General features: G+C 32.0%; 3 protein-coding genes across 3 annotated transcripts; 2 read left to right on the top strand and 1 right to left on the bottom strand.

The window, feature by feature from the left end:
• On the top strand, nucleotides 1–6,156 carry LOC114172245 (uncharacterized). Its single transcript, XM_085667264.1, has 12 exons — nucleotides 1–3,173; nucleotides 3,301–3,336; nucleotides 3,383–3,548; nucleotides 3,622–3,828; nucleotides 3,910–4,146; nucleotides 4,221–4,883; nucleotides 4,968–5,230; nucleotides 5,312–5,479; nucleotides 5,554–5,658; nucleotides 5,749–5,797; nucleotides 5,882–5,977; nucleotides 6,067–6,156. Exons 1-12 carry the CDS (start codon nucleotides 1–3, stop codon nucleotides 6,154–6,156), a joined length of 5,253 nt encoding a protein of 1,750 aa, XP_085523390.1.
• Nucleotides 6,157–8,767: 2,611 nt separating this feature from the next.
• Nucleotides 8,768–11,666, top strand: LOC114167207 (NADPH-dependent aldo-keto reductase, chloroplastic-like). Its single transcript, XM_028052214.2, has 7 exons — nucleotides 8,768–9,062; nucleotides 9,372–9,422; nucleotides 9,694–9,770; nucleotides 9,879–9,966; nucleotides 10,142–10,417; nucleotides 10,851–11,096; nucleotides 11,307–11,666. The coding sequence occupies exons 1-7, from the start codon at nucleotides 8,955–8,957 to the stop codon at nucleotides 11,391–11,393; spliced, it is 933 nt and encodes a 310-aa protein (XP_027908015.1). The 5' UTR covers nucleotides 8,768–8,954; the 3' UTR covers nucleotides 11,394–11,666.
• Nucleotides 11,667–22,399: 10,733 nt separating this feature from the next.
• LOC114165104 (NADPH-dependent aldo-keto reductase, chloroplastic-like) lies at nucleotides 22,400–25,132 on the bottom strand. Its single transcript, XM_028049760.2, has 7 exons — nucleotides 24,864–25,132; nucleotides 24,463–24,513; nucleotides 24,133–24,209; nucleotides 23,933–24,020; nucleotides 23,365–23,640; nucleotides 22,924–23,166; nucleotides 22,400–22,745 (listed from the first exon to the last, which is right to left on the bottom strand). Exons 1-7 carry the CDS (start codon nucleotides 24,981–24,983, stop codon nucleotides 22,659–22,661), a joined length of 942 nt encoding a protein of 313 aa, XP_027905561.1. The 5' UTR covers nucleotides 24,984–25,132; the 3' UTR covers nucleotides 22,400–22,658.
• Between the last annotated feature and the right edge of the window lie 2,337 nt (nucleotides 25,133–27,469).

Here is a 27,469-nt window from a genome sequence, read left to right as displayed (position 1 = left end):
ATGGATCGAAGCTGGATGAATGAGCGTCGCATAAGTGAAGAGTATGAAAAGGGGGTTTCTGAGTTTTTGCAATATGTTCAAGAACACGCAATCTCAAGTAACGGGACATATTTTTGTCCTTGTGTTCGTTGTCTTAATCAAATACGTCATGACTTAGGAACAATGCGTGATCATCTATTCATCTTTGGTATAATGAGAAGTTATACACTTTGGACTTGGCATGGAGAAGTATTAGACAAGCCTAGAACGTCACGAGGAACAGATTATGTAGATGACTGGATGAATGATCATTTAGAAGATATGGTATGTGATGTTGGGGAGGAGAATTTTGGAAAAGTTCATTTATATGATTCTCTTAAGTCCGATTCAGAGGAACAATTGTACCCAGGATGCACTAACTTTACGCGACTGTCAGCAACTTTGAAATTATTCAGTTTAAAAGCAAGGCATGGATGGACGGATACAAGTTTCACAGAATTGTTGGAGTTGTTAAAGGAGATGCTTCCAGAAAATAACACGTTACCTATCCGTAATTACGAAGCGAAGAAAGTTTTATGTCCAATGGGTTTGGAATATCAAAAGATACATGCATGCCCAAATGATTGTGTTTTATACAGAGACGAGTTTGCTTCACTGAAGGCGTGTCCAACATGTGGTTTATCGCGGTTTAAAAAGAAAATTGATGGAAATAGTGGCGATGAAGACAAAGATGGTCCACCTGCTAAGGTGATGTGGTACCTTCCTATAATTCCTAGATTCAAACGACTATTTTCCATTAAAGAAGATGCAAAAAACCTGAAATGGCACGTTGATGGAAGAAAGTGTGATAATCTTCTTCGACACCCAGCTGATTCTCCACAATGGAAGAAGATTGATGAAACATTTCCAGAATTTGGTGCTGAGCCAAGAAACTTAAGACTTGGACTTGCTACAGATGGTATGAATCCTTATGGGAACTTAAGTAGCAAACATAGTTCATGGCCAGTTTTGCTGATGATTTACAATTTATCTCCTTTGTTGTGCATGAAGAGGAAATATATGATGTTGTCTATGATGATATCGGGTCCTAGACAACCTGGAAATGACATTGATGTGTACCTAAAGCCGTTGATCGATGATTTGAAACTATTATGGGAAGAAGGTGTCGATGTGTATGATTCATATTCTGAAGAATTGTTTTGTTTGCGTGCAATGTTGTTTTGCACCATAAATGATTTTCCAGCATATGGAAACTTGAGCGGTTACAGTGTTAAAGGTCATTTTGCATGTCCCATTTGTGAAAAAAACACGAGTTATATTCAATTGAAGCACGGTCAGAAAACTGTGTATACAAGACATCGAAAGTTTCTTCCTCGAAATCATCCGTATCGTAGAATGAAAAAAGCATTTAATGGAAGTCCTGAGGATGAAGTTGTAGCGAGACCCTGCAATGGTGAAGAAATATACAACCAAGTGGAAAACATTGACATTGTGTTTGGGAAACATCCAAAGAAAAAGACCACGGAAAAAAGCATTTGGAAGAAACGATCAATCTTCTTTAATCTTCCATATTGGTGTAAACTTGATGTACGACATTGTATAGACGTGATGCACGTTGAAAAAAATGTATGTGATAGCGTCATCGGGACTTTACTAAATGTAAAAGGAAAGACTAAAGATGGAGTTAAAGCACGACAAGATTTGGCTGAAATGGGCATCCGTTCTGAGTTACATGCACAATCAATTGGAAGACGAACCTACCTGCCTCCAGCTTGTCACACTCTTTCTAGAAAAGAGAAGCAAATTTTTTGTGAGTGTTTAAGAAGTGTGAAGGTTCCCCAAGGTTACTCTTCAAATATTAGTAGCCTTGTTTCTATGCAAGATTTAAAGTTAGTCGGTTTAAAGTCTCACGATTGTCATGTGTTGATGCAACAACTTTTACCAGTAGCTTTTCGAGCCATCTTACCTACTTCTGTCAGAGGTATTCTAACACGTTTGTGTATGTTCTTCAATGCCATATGCAAGAAAGTTATTGACCCTCGAGTGTTAGACGATTTGGAAAATGAGGCCATTAGACTATTGTGTCAATTAGAAATGTATTTTCCACCTTCATTTTTCGATATCATGGTTCATTTGATAGTTCATCTTGTGAGGGAAATTCGATTATGTGGGCCAGTTTTCTTGAGATGGATGTACCCAGTGGAAAGATACATGAAGATCTTAAAGGGATATGTCAAGAATCAGTATCGACCAGAAGCTTCTATTATAGAGCGGTACATTGCAGAAGAAGCCATTGAATTCTGCTCAAGTTATATGCCAAGTTGTGAACCAATTGGAGTTCCTAAGACTAGACATGAAGGTAAATGTGAAGGTAAGGGTGTGCGTGGAGTGAAGATTCAAAGTGTTAGTAGAAAATTAGTTGATCAAGCCCATTTGTACATCTTAAACAACACTGTAGAGGTCATTCCTTACATAACGCAACACATTGATGAAACGAAATCAGCACATCCACGAATGAGTGAAAAATGGGCACTTAATGAACATAACAAAACATTCTTATCATGGTTTAAGAAAAAGGTTTACGCGACTCCAAATGTTTCTGAAACTCTATTGAGGCTAGCTCGTGGACCGAACAATGATGTCATTACATATGGCGGGTACTACATAAACAATCATTGTTTTTATTCAAAGATGGAAGATGACAAAAGTAGAGTTCAAAATAGTGGGGTTACACTTCAAGCTGAATCTGTACATTTTGCCAGTTCTAAGGACAAGAATCCAGTTACAGCATCCATGAGTTACTTTGGAATAATACACGAAATATGGGAAGTTGATTATGTGACTTTTAGAGTGCCAGTTTTCAAGTGTAAATGGGTTGATAGTAATTCGGGTGTTAGCACAGATGACTTTGGCTTTACTTTGGTGGATCTTAACAAGATGAGTGATACAAATGAACCATTTATTATGGCTAGTCAAGCAAGACAAATTTTTTATGTCATTGATCCAGCCAATCAGAAATTGTCAGTTGTATTGGAAGGAAGAAACATGCACGTAAATGATGATGAAGATTGTCTAGACATACTTGAGACAACGTCTTTCTCATCAAGAACCATTCAAGACAAAGTTGATGATGTAACTGATGACATCCATGCTATTCGAAGTGATCACAATGAAGGCATATGGGAGAACACAATTTCTTGATAGGTGTTTATTTAATAATATTGTCACATTTACTTTTTTTTATTTTTCTTCCTGTTTTAATATAATAGAGGTTAATTGAGTCTATTTTCATTGTTAACATTTCCTAATGATATGTTTCAGGTATGACAAGCTCCGGATCAGACCAGGAGGGACCTGGTAGATCTGTGACTCGGTTGCCGGATGTCACAAACCGATGAGAGAGGATGCCGATCCACATTGATCCTCGATCGGGTGAACCTAGTGGCCCTTGGGAAAAAAAGTACCGTAGCTACATAGGAATGTTGGCCAAAACGAAAGTTTCTATTGCAATTGCATGTTGGGATGACGTCGCGGAGGTCGAGAAGAACCTCCTATGGCAGGATCTTGTGGTATGTTTACTTAAACCAACTATAGTATTTTTTTATGTTACTGTTAACATAACATATTTTATGTTTTAAACAGCACAAATTTGAGATTACTCCGAACACTGAGCGAATTAGAAAGAAAGTCTTATCTCACATAGCCACCAGATGGAGGGACTTCAAGGCAAGGCTCACACGTTTATATGTGTTTGGAGATAGACAACATGACACTCCTTGTGAGAAGTACAAAATCTCGGAGGAGGAGTGGATGCAATTTCGTGCATGTAGAGAGTCTGGAGACTGGCAGGTTTGTTTGTTAAATTTGTTTATAGTGACACTAGTCATACATTTCTGTATTCAAACTATTAAATAATGTTATGTGTGACAGGAAAAAAGGACAGCAGCCCAACAAAGACAAAGGCTTAATGATACACCACATGTACTCTCTCGAGGTGGTTATGCATTATTGGAGAAAAAATTGAAAAAGTCGCGTGCACAGTCTCTGGGACTTGAGTCCCCTGACCTAGTGGATGCAATTCCTAGGTACGAGATGTGGAAGGCTGCTCGGACTAAGTCCGATGGGCAAATGACATCACAATCAGCTCAAATCATATCTCAAAAAATAGTAAGTACAAACCTTATTTGACTATCATAGTTCATATGTTTCTCCTTTTGATTAAACTTTCTTTTGTGGTGTAGGATGAATTAATTGAGCAAGAGACTCAGGGTTCGTTTGTTGGCCATGGTCGGGACGATATACTCACAACGGCAATTGGAAGGCCAGAGCACCCAGGACGTGTGCGTGGTGTTGGAGGTGCCATTGGTCTTCGAGATTACTTTGGTCCTCCACAAAGAAGTAATGAATCGTTGAGTCAAGAGGCCTTGAGGAAGATGGAGCAACAAATGGAGGAAAGATTCAACCAACGCATGGGAATTATGGAGCAACGTTTTATGGAACAACTTCAACAGCAACAACAAATACAAAGAACACTTGAAGAAAAGCTTCAGTCCATGCAGCAACAGAACATGGAATTACCCACTCAAGCTCCAACAGGACAACGTGTGAGTACAAAAGGCTCATGCTCTGGTGTAGATCATACTGACTACACAAGTCAGTATGAGCTATTGGTTGATGAAGACCCCCCGCGCGTAGTGGCCATAGGACGACAACTTCAGGGTGGGGAGACTATCCATGGTGTTCCTCTATTGCCCCATCATGTGCGTGTGATGATTGATGAAGTTCGAGATCCCCATGCCCAAGTGCCTGTGCCAACTTCAGAAATCCAATTTGTTGGGGAAGCTTTAGGCACATTTATTGCTTGGCCTAAAGCATTGATCATGCCATACTTTAGCCCACCAAAGGTATTATGACATCATGTTTTTAGTAGTTCAATCTTACAATTTATAAAACTTTTAACGTCAAACCTTTCTAAATCTTTATTTCAGTCCACTCGTCCTGAAAAACAGCCGGTCCGACGTCCACGTGTTATACGTGAAGATGATGAAATGGCGGAAGCAGAAGATGATCCTCTAGGAAAGCTGCTTCTGAAATTACACAAGTTGAAAAGAGGACCGGTAGAGCTAGAGTGGGAGTTAAGAGTATTTGGCCTCCATTGTCATGTCCCATTGTACATAAACCTGAATGATGCACTAGAGATCATTACAGGAGACAAGATGTTAAATATTTCAGTCATACAACTATGGTGCATGTAAGATTTTTTTTATTGTATTTCATATTTAAAGCAAGGAATTGGTACCTTTTAATATTATACCTAACTGTCTTCTTGTAGGTACATGGACAAAGTCATTGTGGACCAAGGTCGATCTTCCGTCTATGGATTCATTGAACCTCAAACAATTCAACCTTCGGGAAACTCACCTGACCAAATCAAACTTTATTTGCAAACATGGATGGTTGAGTCAAATAGAGAGATCTACTTTGCGCCATACATTGATTCGTAAGTGTTTTTGCTAATAATATTTTGTGAAGTATTATTAATTATTTTGGCTAAGTACTTGTGATTGATGGTAGGTATCATTGGCAACTTTGTCTCATCATTCCAAGACAATGCCTAGTTGTATGGTTTTGTTCATGCCATAGGAAGATTCCACCAGCTTTTAAAAACATGTTACAAGAGTAAGTATTATTTTTTTTTTCAATCCTAACCTATGTATCTACTTAGTTATAAAAACTTATATATGTTTTATGTTTCCAAAATTTCATTAGAATTGTGGGTAAACCTAGAGGCCAACAACTTAAAGTCATATATCCAAAGGTTAGAACTCATTCATTTTAAAGTTATTAATTTCTGTATGTCAACTTATGACTTTGATGTGTTTATTTTATTTGTAATGTTCAGTGTAACAAGCAAGAAGATTCATGGGAATGTGGATATTATGTCATGTCTTGGATAAGAACAATCATTCGAGCTGCAGTTAAAGATGAATGGATAGAGGTAATTATATATATCTTTCACATATTATAAATCATATCAAACTTTAAAGAATGATATTCATACATAATGAAATTGTATTACTTTTTCAGCGATTCAAGAATCCATCACCTCTACCAGATGACATTATCCACACACTAAGACAGGAATGGGCAGCATATCTATTGGAGAGATGGAGTTGATACCACATGAATTAGAACTCGTTTTAAAAACTTTATTGTACAAGAATTTCATGTTGAAACTTTTAGTTTGTTGTTATTTATATTAGTTTAGAATATATATTGAAACTTTAGTTCTATTATATATAACTGTAACTCTAAAATTGTACTGAAAGTTTTATGAAATTGTTCTGGGAATTTTCTGATTTTCAGGTGTGTGGATATTGTAAAAACAGTCAAATTTTTTTAAAAAAATGGAGCAGTTTGACGTCTGGTGTGCCCTGACAGACGTAATTTAACGTCGGACTGTACCAGGGCCGACGTAATTTAACGTCTGACTGTTGTAGGGCCGACGTTATTTAACGTCTGACAGTCCCTGACAGACGTTAAATTGCTCAGGTTTTTCCGACGTTATTTTGACGTCACCCGATACGACGTCGGTGTTTGGGCAGACGTCAAAGGTCGAAAATGTCGGACGTTAAAAGACTTTTTTGTGTTAGTGATAGTTAATGGAGACGCTTGGACCGGTGAACTTGAGTGCGAAGAACTTCCATGTGTGTTCGAAGAATTCAACAGTAATCGTTGTAAAACCACTTTAATCTCTTCTAGAGATTTTTCTTGCGCCTGATTTCAAATGTCCATTGTTTTTTGGAGATTGTCAAGCGTCGTGTTCAAACGACGAATGTCTTCAGCGTGACTGCGAATCTCGGTCTACATCTCTTTCATTCGAGTGTTCTCCGCCATGGAAGTCAATGAAAGCTCCAATGTAACAGTGGTAGAAAACCAGAAACAAAGTTCTCCAATAAAACAGTGATAAAAACCAACAAATCTGTAATGGCTATGATTTATTGGGAAAAAAGTTCAATGCCAATACATTCTGAAAAAAGGAAACAATATTCAAAGTGAAATAACAATGTTCAAGTTGCAGGGGTTGAACATATAGAGATTGCTCCAGCATCCATTTTTGCAATTACAGGGCAACAATGAGATTAGGGGAAGTTAATTATGGCATTCAGAAAGGCACACAGAGGGAAGAAGGGCTACAAAGAGAATAATCAAGGAGAAAGAAGTTTTCATACCAAATTCATTATCCTTCCACTATGAAATCACGCCATTTAGCATTTTCTTTTCTTGCACTACGTACACCTTCCTCTGACACGTGGTTTGTAGACTAAACAAACTTTTTCTTGTAGTGCATTTTCTAATGCATTTGTTACAATCAACAATGACAACAAACATATTATAGAAAACCCTATATGACATGGAACAATGGAAATGAGAAGAAAAAAAAAAACTAAACATGGCTTACATTACTCGAATGCAGTAAACAAATAGAATTCTAGAACATGTACTTGAAGCTATATCTAGATAAGATGACATCTTCATATACGAACCACTAAAGTTGTCTAAGCACGCTTAAAAGAAGAAACAAAATGACTGATTCAGAACTCTTGATTGTAAACGGAAGTTCTAATTGAATAAAGAATAAAGATAAGTTTATCTGATGTTCTGTTTCAACTACTATGTATAATCGTCAAACCTAACAGCTACAATACTTTTAGCATACTAATAGTTTTATCTCTAAAGTGTTCATTATGATGGTTTTCAATCATAATAACTCATTTTTATAGCAATATTGAAAGCATATGAAAGGTAGTATTAGAGGGAGGTAGAGTGAAGGAGAAGATGACATAGAAGTGGGGACGAAGAAAATGTTTACACCTCATCAATCCAATTACTAATGAAAAATTAATGGAGAGTTTCCTCATACTCTTTGTCGTGTTTTCATATACTCTTTGCCATGTTTCATATGAATAAATATATTTAAGAAAATGTTTAAAAGTTAAATAAAGAAACTGAAACAAATATGTAGTTAAAAATAAGGTTTTTATCTCTACAATACCGTGATTTAGAAAAAAAAAAAAAAACTCCTTAAATATTCAACGATTATATTTCTACACTTGGAAAAATAATATAATAAATTTAAGATTTAATCCTACTTTTGGTATGGAAGTAATTTTTGTTTTGGTCTTCCAGATTCAGAAGAAGAAGATTATCTTAGCCCCTTATAATCGGGAAAAAAAACATCATGAACTCTTTTACTAAATATTAAATTTTTATCGTCGATGAGGATTTAAATAAATAAGATTAATTTGATGTGTTTAGAACGAATGAGAGAAATTTTGAATTCAATTTTTCTTCTTATTAAAAAGAATATAGATAATTTTTACACCAAAAGTTTCAAACTATTTTAACATTCCAAATTTATTATTTTATAACTAAATTTATACATTTTTTCTTTTAATTTTGAAGTAACTAAAAAGCAGTTTTTAAAAAGCATCAAAAATTAATTTTTAAAATTAATTTATGATGATAAATTATTTAGAGACACCTAAAATAAATTTCTAAAATAAATTTTAAATAAAAAGTTCACACTAAAAAAAATAAATTTTTTTAATTTTTCCACGTAAAAAAGTTAATTTTGTCAAAGGGTTTCAAACAAATCCATAGACTAAATACATCGTTAAACTTGAAATTTATCTCCTAATAATCTACGAGAAACCTTAAATGAGTGGGCCATGGCGGCTCCTTTTTGCTTAAATTCTTACAATTTCAACCATAGGCCATAGCCCCCAAGACTCTGACTTATGCACACACCCTGACCTCACACTCATAGATTTTGAGGCTATAAAATCCTCAAAACCAATATTTTCCATCATGAACTTCTTCACTCACTTGTTCCTCAAAATTTTCTGTTCAAACTTGATTGAACATCATTTCGACGATCCGTTGCAAGTGACCACTCTCTAAGTTGAGAAAAAATGTCCGATGCAGTTAGTTTCTTTGAATTGAACACAGGAGCCAAGATACCTTCAATTGGGTTAGGCACTTATGCGGTTGTTCCTAGCACTGTAATCACTGCCATCGAGGTATATTAGAAGTGAATTTTTTATCCATTTTAACTGTTTATTTGTTTTTATCGGTTAGTCGTTAGTTTTTTTATAACGGAACTTGAACACATGACCTCTTCCAACTTTTCTTTTAAATTTCATCAAATCAAATCTTATTTCTTTAAATTATTGTTAGTAACATGGAATACGATCTTCATAGACTTTATTTTACACTGTTCTTTGATTTAGATTGTGAATGGTGAACAATTGTTGTTTGTAGTATTTTATGCTGAAGACCTAACCCAAGAAGAGTTGGCTAACTGTTGTATGTGGTGATGAAAAATTCAGGTGGGTTACAGGCATATCGACTGTGCTGAAGCCTATTGTAATCAAGCCGAGGTAATTTGATTTGATGATGGTGAATCTTGATTGTACGAACATATGATAATGAATCTAGAACCCCATTTTCCTCACTGGGTCACTGTCAAAACTACACAGCATATGAATTTTATATTATATGGTAAAGTACTCTTGGGAATTTAAGTAGTCAGGTAGAGATGAAAAAATTGAGCAACTTATACGAAAGAAGTTCGTTTTGCTTTAGTAGAGTTCAGTGTCTTATCATAGTCAATATATGTTTTGTTTGATTATAGAAAGTTGGTTTCTGCAGATTGGTTCTGCTCTGAAGAAGCTTTTGGAGAGTGGTGCTGTGAAGCGTGAGGACTTATGGATTACCTCCAAACTCTGGTTTCATTGTCTTCTCATTCTTCTGAAAGTTTCATAATGTTGGAATGATATTTACATGTTTGTATTCAGTTTCTCAACACAGATCCTCTGCACTTTCACTATACACAGGAACGCAGATCATGATCCAGAAGATGTACCAAAAGCACTTGAAAGAACTTTACAACAATTGCAACTTGACTACGTAGATCTCTATCTAGTATGTGTACTCTTTTCTTTCCTTTTCTGCTTTGTGAATTTTCCATTGTAGATGTGGAACATCAAAAATTATGAGTGCATTCACGGTTTCTGAATTCAGCTTTTTGTTTTGTTTTGTGCAACAAATCTTTAGGAATAGCTTAATTTCTTATCAATTGAAATGGTTGAATTTGTAGATACATTGGCCAGTGAAGATTAAAAAGGGATCAGTTGGAGCAAAACCTGAAGATGTTATACAACATGACATACCAAGCACATGGAGAGCAATGGAAGCTCTCTATGACTCAGGCAAGGCTAGAGCCATAGGAGTGAGCAATTTCTCTTCAAAAAAGCTTCAAGATTTGTTGGATGTAGCAAGAGTGCCTCCTGCTGTTAACCAAGTGGAATTGCACCCACAATGGCAGCAGCCAAAGTTGCATGCATTCTGTGAATCCAAAGGAATTCACCTATCTGTATGTATATCACACATTTTTAAGTTACTTTATGCTTCATTCATGCAATTGGATTCAATTATTTTTTACATATTCGTGTTGGAAAACTCAAGTGTGAGTCTAAATTTCACGTAGAGTAAAAATGAGAAAGTTGAACACCATATAAGAATAAATACCTATAAATCCATTACTTTAAGGTTTTGGATCGGTAATAATGTCAATATCTTATACGTAAGTTAACTGATGTCTTGTTTGTGTTGTATCTGTCTGGTAATCCTTGCTCGAAAGATCCTTCAATTTGTTGAGGGTTAACTATGGATGACAATGTATTTGCTGCCATCTGGATAGAAAACTGATGATTTTGGTACTTCAAATGGTGTATGTATATGTATGTCAAATACCTTTGTTCTGATTGCTGATTATCTGTTACAAATACAATGAAATTCCTTTTAAGGGATTTTCTCCATTGGGGTCACAAGAATTTCGCAGCAGTGATTATGTGCTTAAGAATCCTGTTCTCAATATAGTTTCTGAGAAACTGGGGAAAACACCAGCTCAAGTTGCCCTTCGGTGGGGCATTCAAACGGGGCATAGTGTGCTACCAAAGACCTCTAATGAGGCCAGGCTCAAGGAAAATATTGATATCTTCAACTGGTCTATTCCTGAGGACCTGATGGCTAAGTTTTCTGAAATTAAACAGGCAAGTACTTCAAATTTCAACTTATTTTGTTTTCTTCAAAATTTATTAAGAACTACACTTTAAAAGTCTAATTTAAATTTTAAAAATTGACTTGTAAGATGAGATTTAGATTTAGATTTAGATTTAGATTTAGATTTAGATTTAGATTTAGATTTATATATATATATATAAATTTTAAAATTTATTAACAAATGAAATTTACTCATGCAGGAAAGACTTATAAAGGGTACTGGATTATTTGTTCATGAAAGCAGTGAGGTCTATAAGACTGTTGAAGAACTCTGGGATGGTGAATAATGTGATAGAATATGTAAAACATATGACAAGTCCACTGCTGAAGGAGTTTCTGTTTAATCAGTGAAATAATGACACTTTAGAGTCATATAATAACAGGTCCACGTTCAAGGAATTTGTATGTTATTGTTGTAAAATAATACCTTGACAAGGACACATGTTTGAGTGATCAGAGTTTATTGGATTCAGTTAGTATGGTTTCTTGGTGATGGTATCCATTGATGAACCAAAATTTATGAATGTTGTGTTTCTGATGCTCAAACATACTTTTTGTTCTCTCTTTCTGTATTATTACTTCACAATTTGACCATTTTAGTTCAATGTTGTGCTTTTGGTTTTTAAGGGTCCCAGTGCTCTTTTTTACATTAGTTAAAGACAAGAAAGTTGTTAATATCCTATAAAGAAAAACTCAAATATAAATATTTTACAGAAAAATCAAATATGTCTCATAATTATCCGTATATAAATATTTTACAGAGAAATCAATCACCGTTACCTGAAGTGATTGAATATATCCATATTAGATAAAAGTAATAAAAGTAATCTATTTGAGACATCGTAAAATCTATATACTCAATCTCTTAAAAATTGTTTATTTTTATTTCTTAGATCTTCCTAGAAGTATTAAATTTGTTTGAAACTATTTGAATTTTATATTGTCTGGACTGCAAAATAGAACATATTTACTGATAATTACACATTTGTTTCAAAAGTATGATGTCGAAGACTTTTAGGTTCAATAATGTTACCCTACCTAAAATATGTTTGCCCTACAATGCACCCGTTTCTAACATAGTTACGAGGAACTAGTGTGGTAATCCTATTACCTAAGAAGATTACTGTGGGTTGAGTTTGTTCATAAAAAGATAGGACAATTTTTTTAATATATTTTGTATCTTTCAATCACTATTTTTTATTTCTATTTAAACACTTTATCTTTTATCGATATTTTTACTTTATTTATTTTCTTTATTTTACTTCTTTTTTTAGTTAAAATGCCTCAAATGTTCTGATTATTTTATATTGCTAATTAAGACAGAGATAATATTAGAGAAAAGATTAACCGATTAGAAATAATTTTGTTAAAGTATTACAACAAAGCATAAAATATGAAAACTATTTTTCTAATTATCATACGTGAGTGTTGTTTCATTTGACGACATAAATTGCATTCGTATATGCATATAGTATGTTCATGTTTAGACAGACAATAAGATACAAAGTCTTAAAACATTTCATACAGCAGTAAAAATTGGGTCAATCAGTTCAGATGATTTACATCTGACTATAAAGAATCAATAAGATACATAGTTTGCCATTGACGCTCCTGATTCACCATCTTCTTCTCTAGGACTAGACAACTTACCTTCTTTCTCTCCACCATTGTACTTTTATCTTTGGTGAAGTCCGCAGTCATATTGGAATTGTTAGAAATATTTTAATATAATTTAAAAAATAAATAATTAAATTATTATCTTATAATTATTAATATTTTATAGATTCTTAATTTTATGGATAAATGTTATTTATGGTTAACAATTATATTTTTAATTATAATTGATTCTTGTGTTTCTTTTTTTTACCTATAAATATCACCAAGGTGTATGGAGAAAGACACAACAAACACTAGAATTCTCTCAAAAGTGTTCTTCTTTTCTTCTCTATACTATCTCTTAAAACAGTAGTGTTCATAAGGCTCAGAGATCCTTTGTTGAGATCGATCTGACAGGTTATGTATCTTGGGAGAGAAGCACATGTGATTTTGTTGTGTCTTGTGTAGTAGGGCATTCTCTCTCTAAGGATGCGTGCCTCAACTCAGACTATTTCTACTCCTCCCCTAATTTACTTTTTATCTTATTGTTATAAGAATTATTGGGTCTTTGATTAATATTCTTTGATTGATATACATATCAGTATTATTATTGCTCTAATAATTATTATTATATTTTTGCATTAGTAATGTTATTTGTTTAATCATTTTCTAATAGGGGTCAACACTCGCCAACACCTCCAACATCGTGTTTAGATTATGGATCGTCCTCCTTGTCTTCGCTCAAGGTTTCTTCCATTATCTTCATCCTCTATAATGCACACTAGGAGAAAGAGAGGTGCCACCACCAAACGTTAATTTGATTAACTTGTTAAAGTTTTCCAATTTGTTGAACATTGAAAACTTTATCATACGAATATTTTAAAAAACAATGCAACCTAGCCCGCGGGCCCGCACTTATGCAAGGCGAGCTAGACTTTTTATTCGCGTTGAAAATGTAGGGCGGGTAGTGCCTAAACAGGTCGGGTCGGCTTGCATTGCTACCCCTAATTACTACAACGAGGTAGAACGACAAATGATATAATTCAATATACGTGTCTCAACTTTCATCTGCTCCATAAGTATTCTACCCTCGATACTAGCATTGTCATGACAAATCATTTTTTTCGTATCATGCCTAAAATAGTCAAGCTTCCATTCATCAATCGCATTTCCCTTAAAACAAACACCTTGACTCCCCAAATTTGTGAAACGAAAAAAGAATTTTGGATCCACTCTAATAGGTACTTTTTTTTACTTCGCTATGACTAACACCATCATCAGCAATTCGCAAATTCGAATAAAAAACTCAGACTAATTTTGGATAATATGGTTCACCGTTGGCAATGAATGGTAATAAACCCAAATTGTTCAAGACAACCAAGAACTCAAAGCTTTCGTCATCCAAAAATTCAAGGTCAAGGTATTTAGGTTCAATAATATCTCTATTGAGAATTTTGAAGAATACCTTTCGTACTGACCATTGGAGGAAAACAAGATTTGTGGGCGAGATAAAGGAATAGTTTCACCAGTTTGGTTGCTGGGGGCATCATAGCGGCAATGGGCATTGGTAGAATTCTTACATCTTCTTGATGATTCAGTCATTTCACGGAGATTTTTAACGATTCAATCGATGGGATGTGTAGAGAATCGAAAAGTAGAAAGTTTGGAAGCAACATTGATGCAATTTGGTGAAAAATTGACCAAGATTTGGCCACATTAGGGTGTAGCACGATGGAGTGGGGTTTGGGGAGGGTTTATGCGCAGGGACAATGATACTCTAATACTGATTGAAGTAATAGATTAAAAGTGGATCAAAACAAGTGAGTTAAAATATCATTTTCTTTATACACAACTAGAAGAGAGAAAATGACATTTTTATAGAAAAAGACAACCTATAATTGATTACAAGATTTGTGTAATCGATTATAGGTAGCTGTAATTTCTGGAAACTATCAATTAATCAATTACAAGAGTCTTGTAATCGATTACGGTAGTAATAATTTGTAAAAAGTCCTTGTTAATTGATTACAACAGTAGTAATTTGTAAAAAGCCTCTAGTAGTCGATTACAGCAATAATAATTTTAAAAAGTCACAACAATTGTGGAGATCAAGAGCGAAAATAGATACACCACAAAAATGAAAGAGAATGGAGAACAAACTTGTAGCAGAGCATTTGAAGCACTTCAATTTGTCACTGAGTTACGGTGTTCGCCCCAAGTGAGTGAAAGGAAGAACACAACTAAAAAGTGTAAATGACAACATTTGAAGTAATCCTAGTGTTCTACATTTTTGGCACCGAGAGAATGAAAAGGAGAATTGAAACGGTAAATAACATAAAAGCCTTTGAAATAGATAGATGTCAAATGCCGAGACGTGGCTAAAATAAGAATTTTATTGGAATGAAATGACAAAGAAACCAAAAAGTTTAACGCATGTCCAGATTTTAGGAAAGGACATTGTGGGTTTTTTCTAAAGTATTTTGTTTTGTCGATTGTATAGTATAGTAGATATAATAGATAGTAGATTAGTAATATTTTCTTTTAAAATTTTACTATGAATCTCTTGATATAAATATAGGTAGGACGATTCTTTAAATTTAACTCAACTCTTTACATTGACCAAACCAAATACCGTAACATCACTTTCATTAAAGTATCACGTGATGTTAAGGGAAAAAAAACTATACAAAGACTAAAATTAAAAACTAGTGAAGAAAGTATGTGAAAAAGTGACAAAATTATAGTTAAAAAATATTTATGTCTTAAACATAATATTTAAATTAAATTTTTAAAGTTAATAAAGTTAATTTAAAATTACCTCAAAATGTAAATTTAAATAACAAATAAATTAATAATATAAAGTCATTGAAAGTATTGTTTTTTTGTCAATTTTTCCTGCATACTAAGTTACATTTCAAGTCTTTGCTAGAAAAGAAAGAGAGATAAAAGGAGTGACATGGCTGGAAGGAAAAAAAAAAGGTTAATTGATATTTTTGTTTATACTATTGTTAGAATATGATTACTCAAATAATAAATAATCAAAATAAGAAATAATATAATAATAATTATTAGAGTAATAATAATAGTGACATGTATATGAATCAAAGAATATTAATCAGAGATATAATACTATTAATAATAAAATTATAATAATAATAATAAATAATAGATAAAAAATAAATGAGGTAAGAAGTAGAAATAGTCTGGGTTGAGGCACGCATAGCGCTATCCTTAGAGAGAAAACGCCCCTACTGCACAAGACTAACAAATACACAATCATATGTATTTCAAATCATATGTGTTTCTCTCCCAAGATACAACAACCCGTCAGATCGATCGAATGCAGCGAAGGATCTCCGAACCTTATGCACACCAATGTCTTAAAGATAATATAGAGAAGAAAATAACACTTATGAGAAAACTCTAGTGTTTGTGGTTGTTTTGTTGTTGTCCTTTTTTCCCATGCACCTAGATGGTATTTATAGGTAGAAAAGGGAGACAAAAGAGTAAATTGTCATAAGAATACGGCCCTTAGCCATAAAAAACATTAACCCATAAATTAAAGGTCTATAAAAACATGAGTAACAGTAAGTTTTTTTTATTTTATTTATTTTTAAATTATAATAAAATATTTGTAACAATCGCCCACATAATTTAAAAAATAAAATAAAACAAAATATATTATCTTTAAACAAAATATTGTAGTTCAGCATAAGGAACCTTCCGGATCTGACCCTTACACCTAGTGATTATAAACTTCTACCCGAGAAAATATAGAGACTTAATTGCCTTGAGCTACATCCCTTGTGACCGAGTTTTAGTAAATAACACATACAATATCGATGTTCATTATAGGTTCTAATCAGTGGATGCACGTTATGGCCTTGTGCATGTATCTTGTTTCATCATGAGTGTCACTTAGAGACTTGCTCATGTCTCACAATGGTGGCCCCACCATCACACTCCCTAGGTAAACCCCTCAAAGGGTGGTTTGTGACTCACACTCCTACAATAATTGTCATTAAGTTTATTAAGATGTATTTTATAAAATAATACACATACCTCAACCATTGAGTTTATTAAGATGTATTTTATAAAATAAGCATAATAATGCACATACCTCAACCTAATTATTGCCACAATTTATAATACACCTCGCCTTTAGGAATGAGACATAAAATTTAATCAAATTATCTGGTGTACTTTAGTCAACAACAACTTTGTTGTTACCCATTGAACTCCATTCCATGGGATCACTATTCATAAGGAGATGGGTGTCCATTTTTGTAACTAATTTATGGGCTATAGTCTCATTCCCCTCGACGACTTAAATTCTTGTTGATGCATCAACCCTTCGATAAGCAAATCTGCAATATTTCTTTCTAACCTGACAAAGTCAATAGAGATAATATCATGAGTAATTATGTTTTTAATATATTTGTCTCTCATTCTCGTATGTCAATTTCATTGACATTTTTACTAAAAACTTTAAATATAACAATTTAATTGTTAGGATGCATTGGAAAAAAGAATAACTTATGCTTGCATAGTAGATCATGACAACAACTTTTTAACATATTTCCATGACAGGACACCTTCATCCAAGGTTACAACATAACCATAACCAATAGGTGATTTTGTGTCATCAAAATCAATATCCAATTTACATTAATATATCCTTCAATCATCTCAAGAAATTGAACATATTGTCATAACTAGAAGAAATACAAATAATACTATCACTAGATGGAAAAACAATTCCCAAGGTATCACAAACAAATTTAGTCAATTTATCATTTGAAGGAAATATCTCTAGATATTTATCGGTATAAATAACCAAAGTTTTTTCTCATTAAAAGGTATATTAACCTTTACAAGACACCCCCACACTTTGAAATATTTTAAATGTGGTTCTTTTTTCTTTCATAACTCATAAAAAGTTTATCACAACCTTTTGGGTTCAAAATATGGTAAGCAGGATATAAAATTTCACTAATATAATATTAGGCAAGCTAGAACTTGAAGCATAACATTTACCATATCAAACAAAAGCATTTTTTTTTCTTTCGCTACACCATTACATTAACACCATATGAATATGTTACTTAATGAATAATACCATGAGTTTCACACAAAACACTCATTTATAAAGACATGTATCATCACTTCTCTATTTAATTAATTTTGTACCTCAAAATTTTATAATTTGAATGGTCTCTAACCAAAATTTCTCAACTTCTCAACAATTGTAGCAATAACATGTCATATAACACAACTTTCAACATTTTTAATAATCAAAGAAAAAGTTTATAAATATTTTATTACAACATAAAAACACTTAACTCAAACAAATCATCACAAATATATTATTTACCAATCAAAACACATGTCTAGAGATAATAATCTTATTGTACTTGAAAACCATTCATAAATTTGTTGAGTAGCAAGGAAGTTTCTAAATTCAGAAACATGAAAAACTCTTTTAAAAAAAATGTTGGAAGACAAGTTTAGTTTTTACTTGACTGTCCCTTCAATTTTTTATACCAAGATTTCTTCTTTTATCAGCATTTACATGATCTTAAACATGATATCAATTAAAATAATTCATTTTAATTTCATGTCATAAACAATATTTTTAACATCATTAATATGATAATTTTTTATCAATCATTTTTTATCATATAAATATCAAGCTAATTTTTTTTCCTTTGCAAATGCAAAGTTTAGTTCAATTGTTTTCCATAACACAATAGTAGTTTTAGTATGACAAATTATTTTATAATTATTTTCATACAAAAATTTAAAATATATACATGATATAGAACATCTTTATCAATGGTAAGAGTAGACAATATTATAAATTTTTACGCTTAGTTGAAACTTATTTAATTATAACCATACCAAACACATTAGTTCATAACAAGTGTTTTCAGTCTTCCCTTTTATATTGTCTTTAATTTTAGAAATGAATACAAATGAGTAATCAAAAATAGAAATAACAAGAATTTTTCTCTCTAAGAATGTTAGAATATAATTAATCAAATAATAAATAATCAAAACATGAAATAATATAATAATAATTATTAAAGAAATAATAATAATGACATGTATCTGAATCAAAGAATATTAATCAAAGATGTAATACTATTAATAATAAAATTATTATAATAATAATAAATAAAAGATAAAAGAAAAATGACGTAAGGAGTAGAAATAGTCTGGGTTGAGGCACGCATAGTGCTATCCTTAGAGAGAAAACGTCCATATTGCACAGGACTAAACAAATACACAATCATGTGTTTCAAATCATATGCGTTTTTCTCCAAAGATACAACAATCCGTCAGATCGACCGAGTGCAGGATCTTCGAACCTTATGAACACCAATGTCTTAAAGATAATATAGAGAAGAAAATAACACTTGTGAGAAAACTCTAGTGTTTGTGGTTGTTTTATTGTTGTCCTTTTTTTCCATGCACCTAGGTGGTATTTATAGGTAGTAAAAGGAAACAAATAAGTAAATTGTAATAAGAATATAGTTATTAACCATAAAAAATATTAACCTATAAATTGAAGGTCTATAAAAACATAGTAACAATAATAAGTTTTTTTTTTTATTTTAATTATTTATTTTTTAAATTATAATAAAATATTTCTAACAATTATATCTCCAATGTTGATTTTTATATATTTTTTTGGTATAAGTTGAGTTCCTTAATTTTAAACTATTTCTTAATTTTATTCAAGCAATTTTAATATATTAATTGTAACTTTATTTAATTATATTATGCAGTTGTTTAGTACAAGTGAAATTTATAGTTAAAAAGGAATTGAACTATGTGAAATCGATGTTTTCACGAATTAAATAATGTGAAATAGATTTTTTTATTAGCAGATTCACAATTTTTTAAACTTTCAAATACACTAAATTAATATATTTTAAATTGTTTCATTTTTCAAATATATTTTTTTATTTAATTTAAATTCTGTCAATATTTTGCTTTTTATAAATCATTTCAATCATCAGTGACTATAAAAAAATTATATAAATACCATATAATTATTAGTAATTCAAAAATATTAATATTGATGCTTTTTAATCAATTCATTAAGATTTTTATAATTAATATTTAAAAAATTTACCTTTTTCTAAAATAATTTTAGTTAAGATTATTTTCAATTAGTGTAATTACAATTATTTAGACAGATTAAAATTATGAAGATATTTATGAAGATAAAAATTATTTTCCTAATTAATATTAGTAAAATACAATTCTATTGGATATTAATTGAAAGTTTTTCAAAAGCGTCTCCGATATTAACTTAACTGAGAAACTCTAAATAATATATCAATCTAATAAACTAAATAAAGGGTACAAATTTCAAATTCTTACATTTTAAATTAAATTTAAATTTTGAATTCTATAATATAATTACAGCAAACATTCGCTTAAGTCATTTTAATCTTGAAAGTTTAATGTGGACTTAATTGCGATACAAACTTGTAGAATTTTAGGAATCATATTACAATATAAAATATTATGGTCATATAATTATAATATAGAATATGATGGATGTTGGGAATTTTTAGGGAGTGTGAAAATATGAGAGATATGATATTTATGATAGATATAAGAGATATCTTATAGGAGGAACTTGTTATTTTATTTTAGTCATACACTCTCTCTATATATCACAAAATGTAACAAAATATAAAAGATAAGTAATTGGTCTGGATGAAGTTGAAGTTGACTAATGCAATGTTATCTTCAACTCATTAGAAAGTGTTATCAATTTTGATGTCAATGTAAGTGGGTTCAAATATTCTCCTTATTTATCGATAGTTAAATAAATCAAGCTAAGCTAAGGATGTGTTCGCTCTTTACCCTTCGTCACATTTTACAAAATGGTTAATCGACAATCACACATGAATGAATTGAAAATAATCGTCAAATGATGTTATGTGATTTTTTCTGAAAATAAAGTCACAAAATTATTAATCTGAGAATTTTCCCTTTCCAAAAGCAGATTTATGCGGGATGCGGACTTAAGCGGATGTTAATACTCTAACCTTGTATTTAAATATTGGTTAAAATACTTTTTTTGTCTCAATTTTCGTCAAGTTTTGTCAAATTCATACTAATTTTGTTTTTATGCTCAAATACGTCCTAACTTTCGTCAATTTTGTTCAATTTGGTCCTTTTTTACTAACATCGTTTACATCATTAACGACCATGAATAATGATTACCATGTGTCACTTTGTGATTTTTCTGATTTTTTTAATTTTTTTTAATTTTTTTCAAATTTGTTTTTATTTTTTTTTCAATGTCCACGTGTGACGTGTCAACCCAGCAGTCTGCCACGTGTCAGAGTCAATGTTTAATGTTTTATATTCAATTTGGTCTCTATATTCATTATTTTTGTTCAATTTAGTTTCAATTTTGTCTCTCTTGAAATTGGAACCAAATTTAATTTTTATATTAAAATTCATATTTTTTATTAAATATTTTTATTAAATATTTTAAAATTCACATCATTATAACTTTTATATAAAAATTAAATTTGATCACAATTTCGAGAGAAACAAAATTGTTCAATTTTAAAAAATAAAAAATATACATATTAAAAAAAATCACGAAGTGTCACGTGACAGTCATTGTTCATTATCGTCAATAATTTAAACAGTGTTAATAGAAAAGGACTAAATTGAATAAAATTGACCAAAATTAGAACCTATTTGAACATAAAAACAAAATTATGACTGATTTGATAAAACTTGACGAAAATTGGGACAAAAATAATATTTTAACCTTAAATATTCTTACATTTTAAATTAAATTAAATTTTTAAATTCTATAATCTAATTACTCTAAGAATTTTATTGAATTTTAAGACAAATATAGGAAATTTGAATTAATATCTTTTAAATTATTTACTTTTTTAAATATTTGTTTGGATAAAGTAATTCAAATTTAGTGAATTTTAATCTTCTTATTTGAAAAAATTATTTCAATTGCCACCAAAACTTAAACAACTATTTAAACATCAAATAATTATTACCAAGTAAACTCAAACTCCAATTGAGTTAAGTAGATTCACGCTTAAGTCACACCAAACTATGTAGGCCCAACTTAAGTTGAGTCTCCTTGAACTCAAACCCCAATTGAGTCAAGTAGTAGCTTAGGTCACACCAAACTATCTAGACCCAACTCAAGCTGAGTTGACCTAGGTCCATATCAAACCGATCGATATGCAAGTTAAACAATGTCAATCTAAACCTAGGTCGAGGAAGCATGGTCTGAACTCATATCGAAGCAAGTTTGGACATCCAAAATTTAGCCATCTATCTAAGTCTAGGTTGAATCACCAAATCTTGGTTGATCTAAATTACAAATATTAAAATATAAATTTAAGAATATGAAAAATATTTAGAATTTTACTCTTTAGGTAAAATTTGAAACTTAATTTTAAGTAATCTAATTATAATAATAAAATTATAAATTATAAATTTCTTTAAAATTTTCTTACCAAAAAACACATTTTGTTATAAAACATTTCAAATTCTCTAAAAAAAAAATCAACCATCCTATTAAAATGTCTTATCCAATCATGCTATAAGAAAATTTCATTCAGTTACCTAATTTAAGGTTTCAAATACCAATTAATCAAGTATACCATACGATTATAAGCACAAAGTATTGACATTGCAAGATAGAAATTCATTTGGCCACTAGTCAAATTCCCAGCACTAGGCTTTCTTACATCAAATAAAAGATACAACAATTGGCTACTTATTATGTGTTCTTAACAACAATAACACTTATGAAAATCACAAACACGCCTGAATCACTAGAACTGGTGGCTTTAAGATGGCTTTAAGATGTTAACAGGTAAAAAGGAAGAATCAATCTGCTTGACGAACAGTTTAACTGTCAACATCTCAATGATGAACATTTCTCAGACTTCACCATCCCAGAGCTCTTCAACGGTCTTATAGGCACCATAGGTCTCATCAACGAAAAATGTGGCCTTAATTAGCCTATCCTGTATGACCAAATTCCTTGTGTTAACTCAAAAAATCAAGCTTTAAGGCCACTTCTGGCATTATAATACAAGGTAGTTTTAAGACGGTAAAGGAACTACATACCAAAAAGAGAAAAACTAGAAAAAGCTTTTGACAACAAAAATTAAACACACCCAAAGTAACTAAGTAACTACTTGCCTGCTTAATTTCAGAGAACTTGGCGAATAGTTCTTCTGGAATAGACCAGTCAAAGACATCAAAGTTTTCCTTGATCCTGGACTCAGTAGTACTCTTTGGCAGCACACTTTGACCTGATTGCAATCCCCACCGAAGGGCCACTTGAGCTGGTGTCTTCCCCAATTTCTCTGCAACCTCCACGACAACAGGATTCTTTAGAATGTCACTTTTCAGATTCCCTGGTGAGCCTAGTGGAGAGTATCCCTGAAAAGAATTTTGTCATATATACAAACAGTTAGAATGCAAATATCAGAAAAATAAAGAATGGTTGTTAAGTATAAACTAGAATCATTTTCAACTAGCCCTGTAGACAATTTCACCAAAAAGTGATCATTTTCTTTGCAAGTGATAATTTATAGATGAAAGTACCAAGAAAATATGTATCATATACTCCATACTTACAGATATATGTATTCCTTTAGATTCACAAAATGCATGCAACTTTGGCTGCTGCCATCCTGGGTGCAATTCCACTTGGTTAACAGCAGGAGGCACTCTTGCTACATCCAACAAATCTTGAATCTTCTTTGAAGAGAAATTGCTCACTCCTATGGCTCTAGCCTTGCCAGAGTCATACAGTGCCTCCATTGCTCTCCATGTGCTGGGAATGTCTGGATGATCCAGATATTCTTTCTTGAATCCAACGGATCCACTTTTCATGCGGACTGGCCAGTGGATCTGCACCACAAATCAGTTTAGTTTGTATGAAGGAAGAGACTCGAGAATACTGAATGAAAAGGAATGAACCCCAGATAACTAAAGTTAGCAGCATTATATTGATGAAACCACTGATTTTTGTTCAATGGAGAAAGCCTTGTAAAATAATGCTAAAAATATACTCTTAGACCTTAGACCCTCTTTTTCAAATGTCAAACCAGTGTATTGCTAGTTTGCTACACTTATTTAATTTGAATGTAGAGCACTTAATCTTCACCCAAATCGCCAGAATTCACGTATTAATAAAGCTTACCAGATAGAGATCAATGTAGTCAAGTTGCAAATCATTTAATGTTTTATCCAATGCTTTTGGCACATCTTCTGGAGCATGATCATTACACCTGAAAATATAGCCAACAAAGCAAAGGATCTCCTCTCAGCAACAAAACAAAATACACACAATCTTTTCCAACTTTCAAAAAAATAGAACACAATTATCAAAAGACAGCAAACCAGAGTTTGGAAGTTATCCATATGTCCTCACGCTTCAACACTCCATCATCAAAAAGCTTCTTAAGCGCAGAACCAATCTGTGAAAACCAAGATTCAGAATAAAATCTCAATTAGCTTCCAAAATTGACTGAGTAATATCTACTTCTCTATTTTTATTAAAACAAAACTATACAACATCAACATCATAAACTTCAACAACCCACAGTTAACAATTCTTCACAGTTCACATGTTATGTCAGAGCAAAGGCAATACTGCAAAATCAATAACTGAAAAGATAAAACAAAAATGAACCCTGAAATTTAAAAGTTATCAACTTGAATTATTATTACCTCTGCTTGATTTTTATAAGCTTCAGCACAGTCAATGTGCCTGTATCCAACCTGAACAACGGTGACCCAACAACAAAATCAGTTATCACTCCCACATAGGAAAAATCGAAACAACAAAAATGTTCCCAAAACAGATAAATCCAAAAAAAACCGCTACAAAAATTCTCTTTTTATTCGACGTTTTAAGAAAAAGTTCTAACAATGATTAACCCCATCGGAGAAACAAAATGTTGACAAGCTATTCTATCAACAAGATGTGGATATGGTATTAATCAATCCTGGACTACTTAAATAAGTAAAAACCAAAATGCTATAACTTTTGGTAACACAGAAAATTTCTTTGGGTAGTTTATGCTATTGAAAAAGGGGGAAAATGTTAATTGAAGTAAAGTTTTAGTTACCTCAATAGCTGTGGTGACTGCTTTTGCTACAACTCCTGGTTCAGCTTGCCATGTGCCCAACCCAACAGAAGGAATCTTGGCCCCTGTGTTCAACTCAAAGAATTGGATTAACTTTGCCATTTCTTTCTCGATGATGATAGTAACCACAATTTGGTATAAAAGGATCAAAACACTGGTTTAGGGTAAGTTGACCATTGTCTAAGTTCGATGCAAGTTATCTATTTATAGGAAAAAATATGAACATGAAGCAGTGAATGGTGAAAGTGTGCGGTTTGGGAGATTAGATTTGCCATGGTCAGTTCTTTTATTGTTTCGTGCAATCAGACAAGTAGAATCGTTGGATGAGAATCTACAGTTCAGATTTTGTGTTGTATAGTGAATGTGAACCGTCGATGCTTATGAATGGTTTGGATGACGTTAGTATGGGCTTAGAAGAAAATAGTAACTGTAGGGAATTCAGATCCATGGTGTTAGGTGTTCACATGAAAGCGAAAAGCTGATATATGCACATACGTCATGTACGAAGAGATAAAATCCAATGTTAATAGTGAATATGGCACTCCTCCCCCATGCACATGAAAACATAGTTTATATAAAATTAAAGCTAAAAGTTCCTCAACATAGATGAAAAAAAAAAGTTAGACATGTTTCTGGGTTAACTTGATACTTGTACACTTGATTTTGTCACTCAATATAGTAAACTTGATATTTGATTAATTAATAATGAAAAAAAACTCCTCATGTGAAGTATTTTTGAAGGGATTTCTTTTATATTTTAAATTTAATGAATTCATTTGATACATGGTCATTTTAAAATGTTTAATAGAAAAAAAAAACGTAGAAAGCAAACAATGATTTTGAGTTCAATGTGTCTCAGTCCTTTATTTCATCATTTAGCTTGAAAAACATTAGGAAAATAATTTTTTAATAATTAAATTTTGATAACTTTTCCTCATATTTTGGAGTGGCATCTTTTAGGTGGCTTTCCATTTATTCATCTTTCTATATTTCAAAACCACTTAAAAATGTCACTTCAGATTGTAAAAGAAAGTTGTCAAAATATCATTATCCAATGAAATTATTTATGTGGTACTATTTATCACTGTGTAATGATCAATATAGTTGAACATGTGGATTAGTCAACCTATTTAGGAATAAGCTCGTACTGGTATAAGTTTAAGCTCATAGTAGTGGTGACAATGTGGGCCAACCTAGCCCGTTTTACGACCCGCACGGCCCACAAAATGCAAGTCAACTAGCTCGCCCCATGTTGACTAACCCGTCCCGCATAGGTTTTGGCTTGCAGTCCTGCGAGTCTGTCAACTTTTTTTTTTTTAATTCTTATGATAAAGCTTTCGATGCTCAATAAATTAGAAAACTTTAACAAATTCACGAAATTAAGCAAGAACTTTGTGAAGTTGAATGATAAATTAATAAACCAACATTTGTATCATATCCATATCTGTACTTTGACATGCACGATAAATTCTTCAAATTTTAGCACATTCAGAAATAAGTAAGACTTGTATTTTCCAATCATACAAGAATTTGGAACATTCATGCAGAAATCCAGAAGGAAAGTAATTAACGTACACAAGTGTAAGTTTTTCTTTTTTGCGGGTCGCGAGCCAGCTGGCCCTGTCCCACCTTGCCTCTAGCTCGCACGGGCTGAGCTTTTGCGGGCCAACAGGCTCAATATGTCAGCCAGTCATGTATTTTTTTCGACGGGCCGATCTGTTGGGCTAAGCCTACATTGTCACCCCTAGCTCGTACTCAGCATGTAATCATATATAACCAACATTTTAAATTAATTCTAATTTTTGCAAAATTGCGTTTGTTATATGGCTAGAGAAACATTTATACAAGAACCAAAATATGCATAAGGAATAAATTCAAACATTTTATAGTTGCAAAAATCTATAAGGAATAACAACAATAAAAAAATAACAATAACAATAAAAAAATATAACATTAATTTTTAAAAACTCTTTCAAAGTAAGAAGTAAAAATAAAAAATCCATATGCACAAGTTAGTCAATCAAACTCCACTAAGATCTAATGTGGATATAATAGAGTCAAATCAAAAGTACAAACAAGTGTTTACAATTATCAATACTTTAAAGCAATAATACTCTCAAATTTGAAGAACCATATCGAGGTAACCATTAATCCGATAATCTGACAACAAGTTTCAACCTTTTGTCTCGGCTTATTATAATCAACACACATTTTATGTGTATAGTCTTTAACCACTAATATGACCTTGTACCTTGAAAGTGTAGAATTAGTCTTTTGTTTCACCTTGAAAAACTACATGTTCTCTAAACCCCTTTTATCCTTTGGCAATTTTATCAAGTCATAACTATGACTATCATGCAAAGATTTCATCTCATCTTGCATTGCATAACCAATATTATTTTTCTTTACTTCATAAAGCTTCTTCAAAGCACCCATTTTCTCTACCATAAGTCAATATTACATACTTATTAAAAGGATATCAAGAAGATAGTTTCATTAGCCTGTTGAACCTCTTAGTAGGGACATGTGATAACTTGAGTTTATCACTGAGATCATCATCATGTAACATATCATGTTCTTCTTGAGCA

Source organism: Vigna unguiculata, chromosome 10 (genome assembly GCF_037176805.1).
Source record: "Vigna unguiculata cultivar grain cowpea cultivar isolate G323 ecotype 2 chromosome 10, ASM3717680v1, whole genome shotgun sequence".
NCBI lineage: Eukaryota > Viridiplantae > Streptophyta > Magnoliopsida > Fabales > Fabaceae > Vigna > Vigna unguiculata.
The sequence above is the reverse complement of the archived record's forward strand: the minus strand, read 5'-3'. Positions and strand labels throughout refer to the sequence as shown.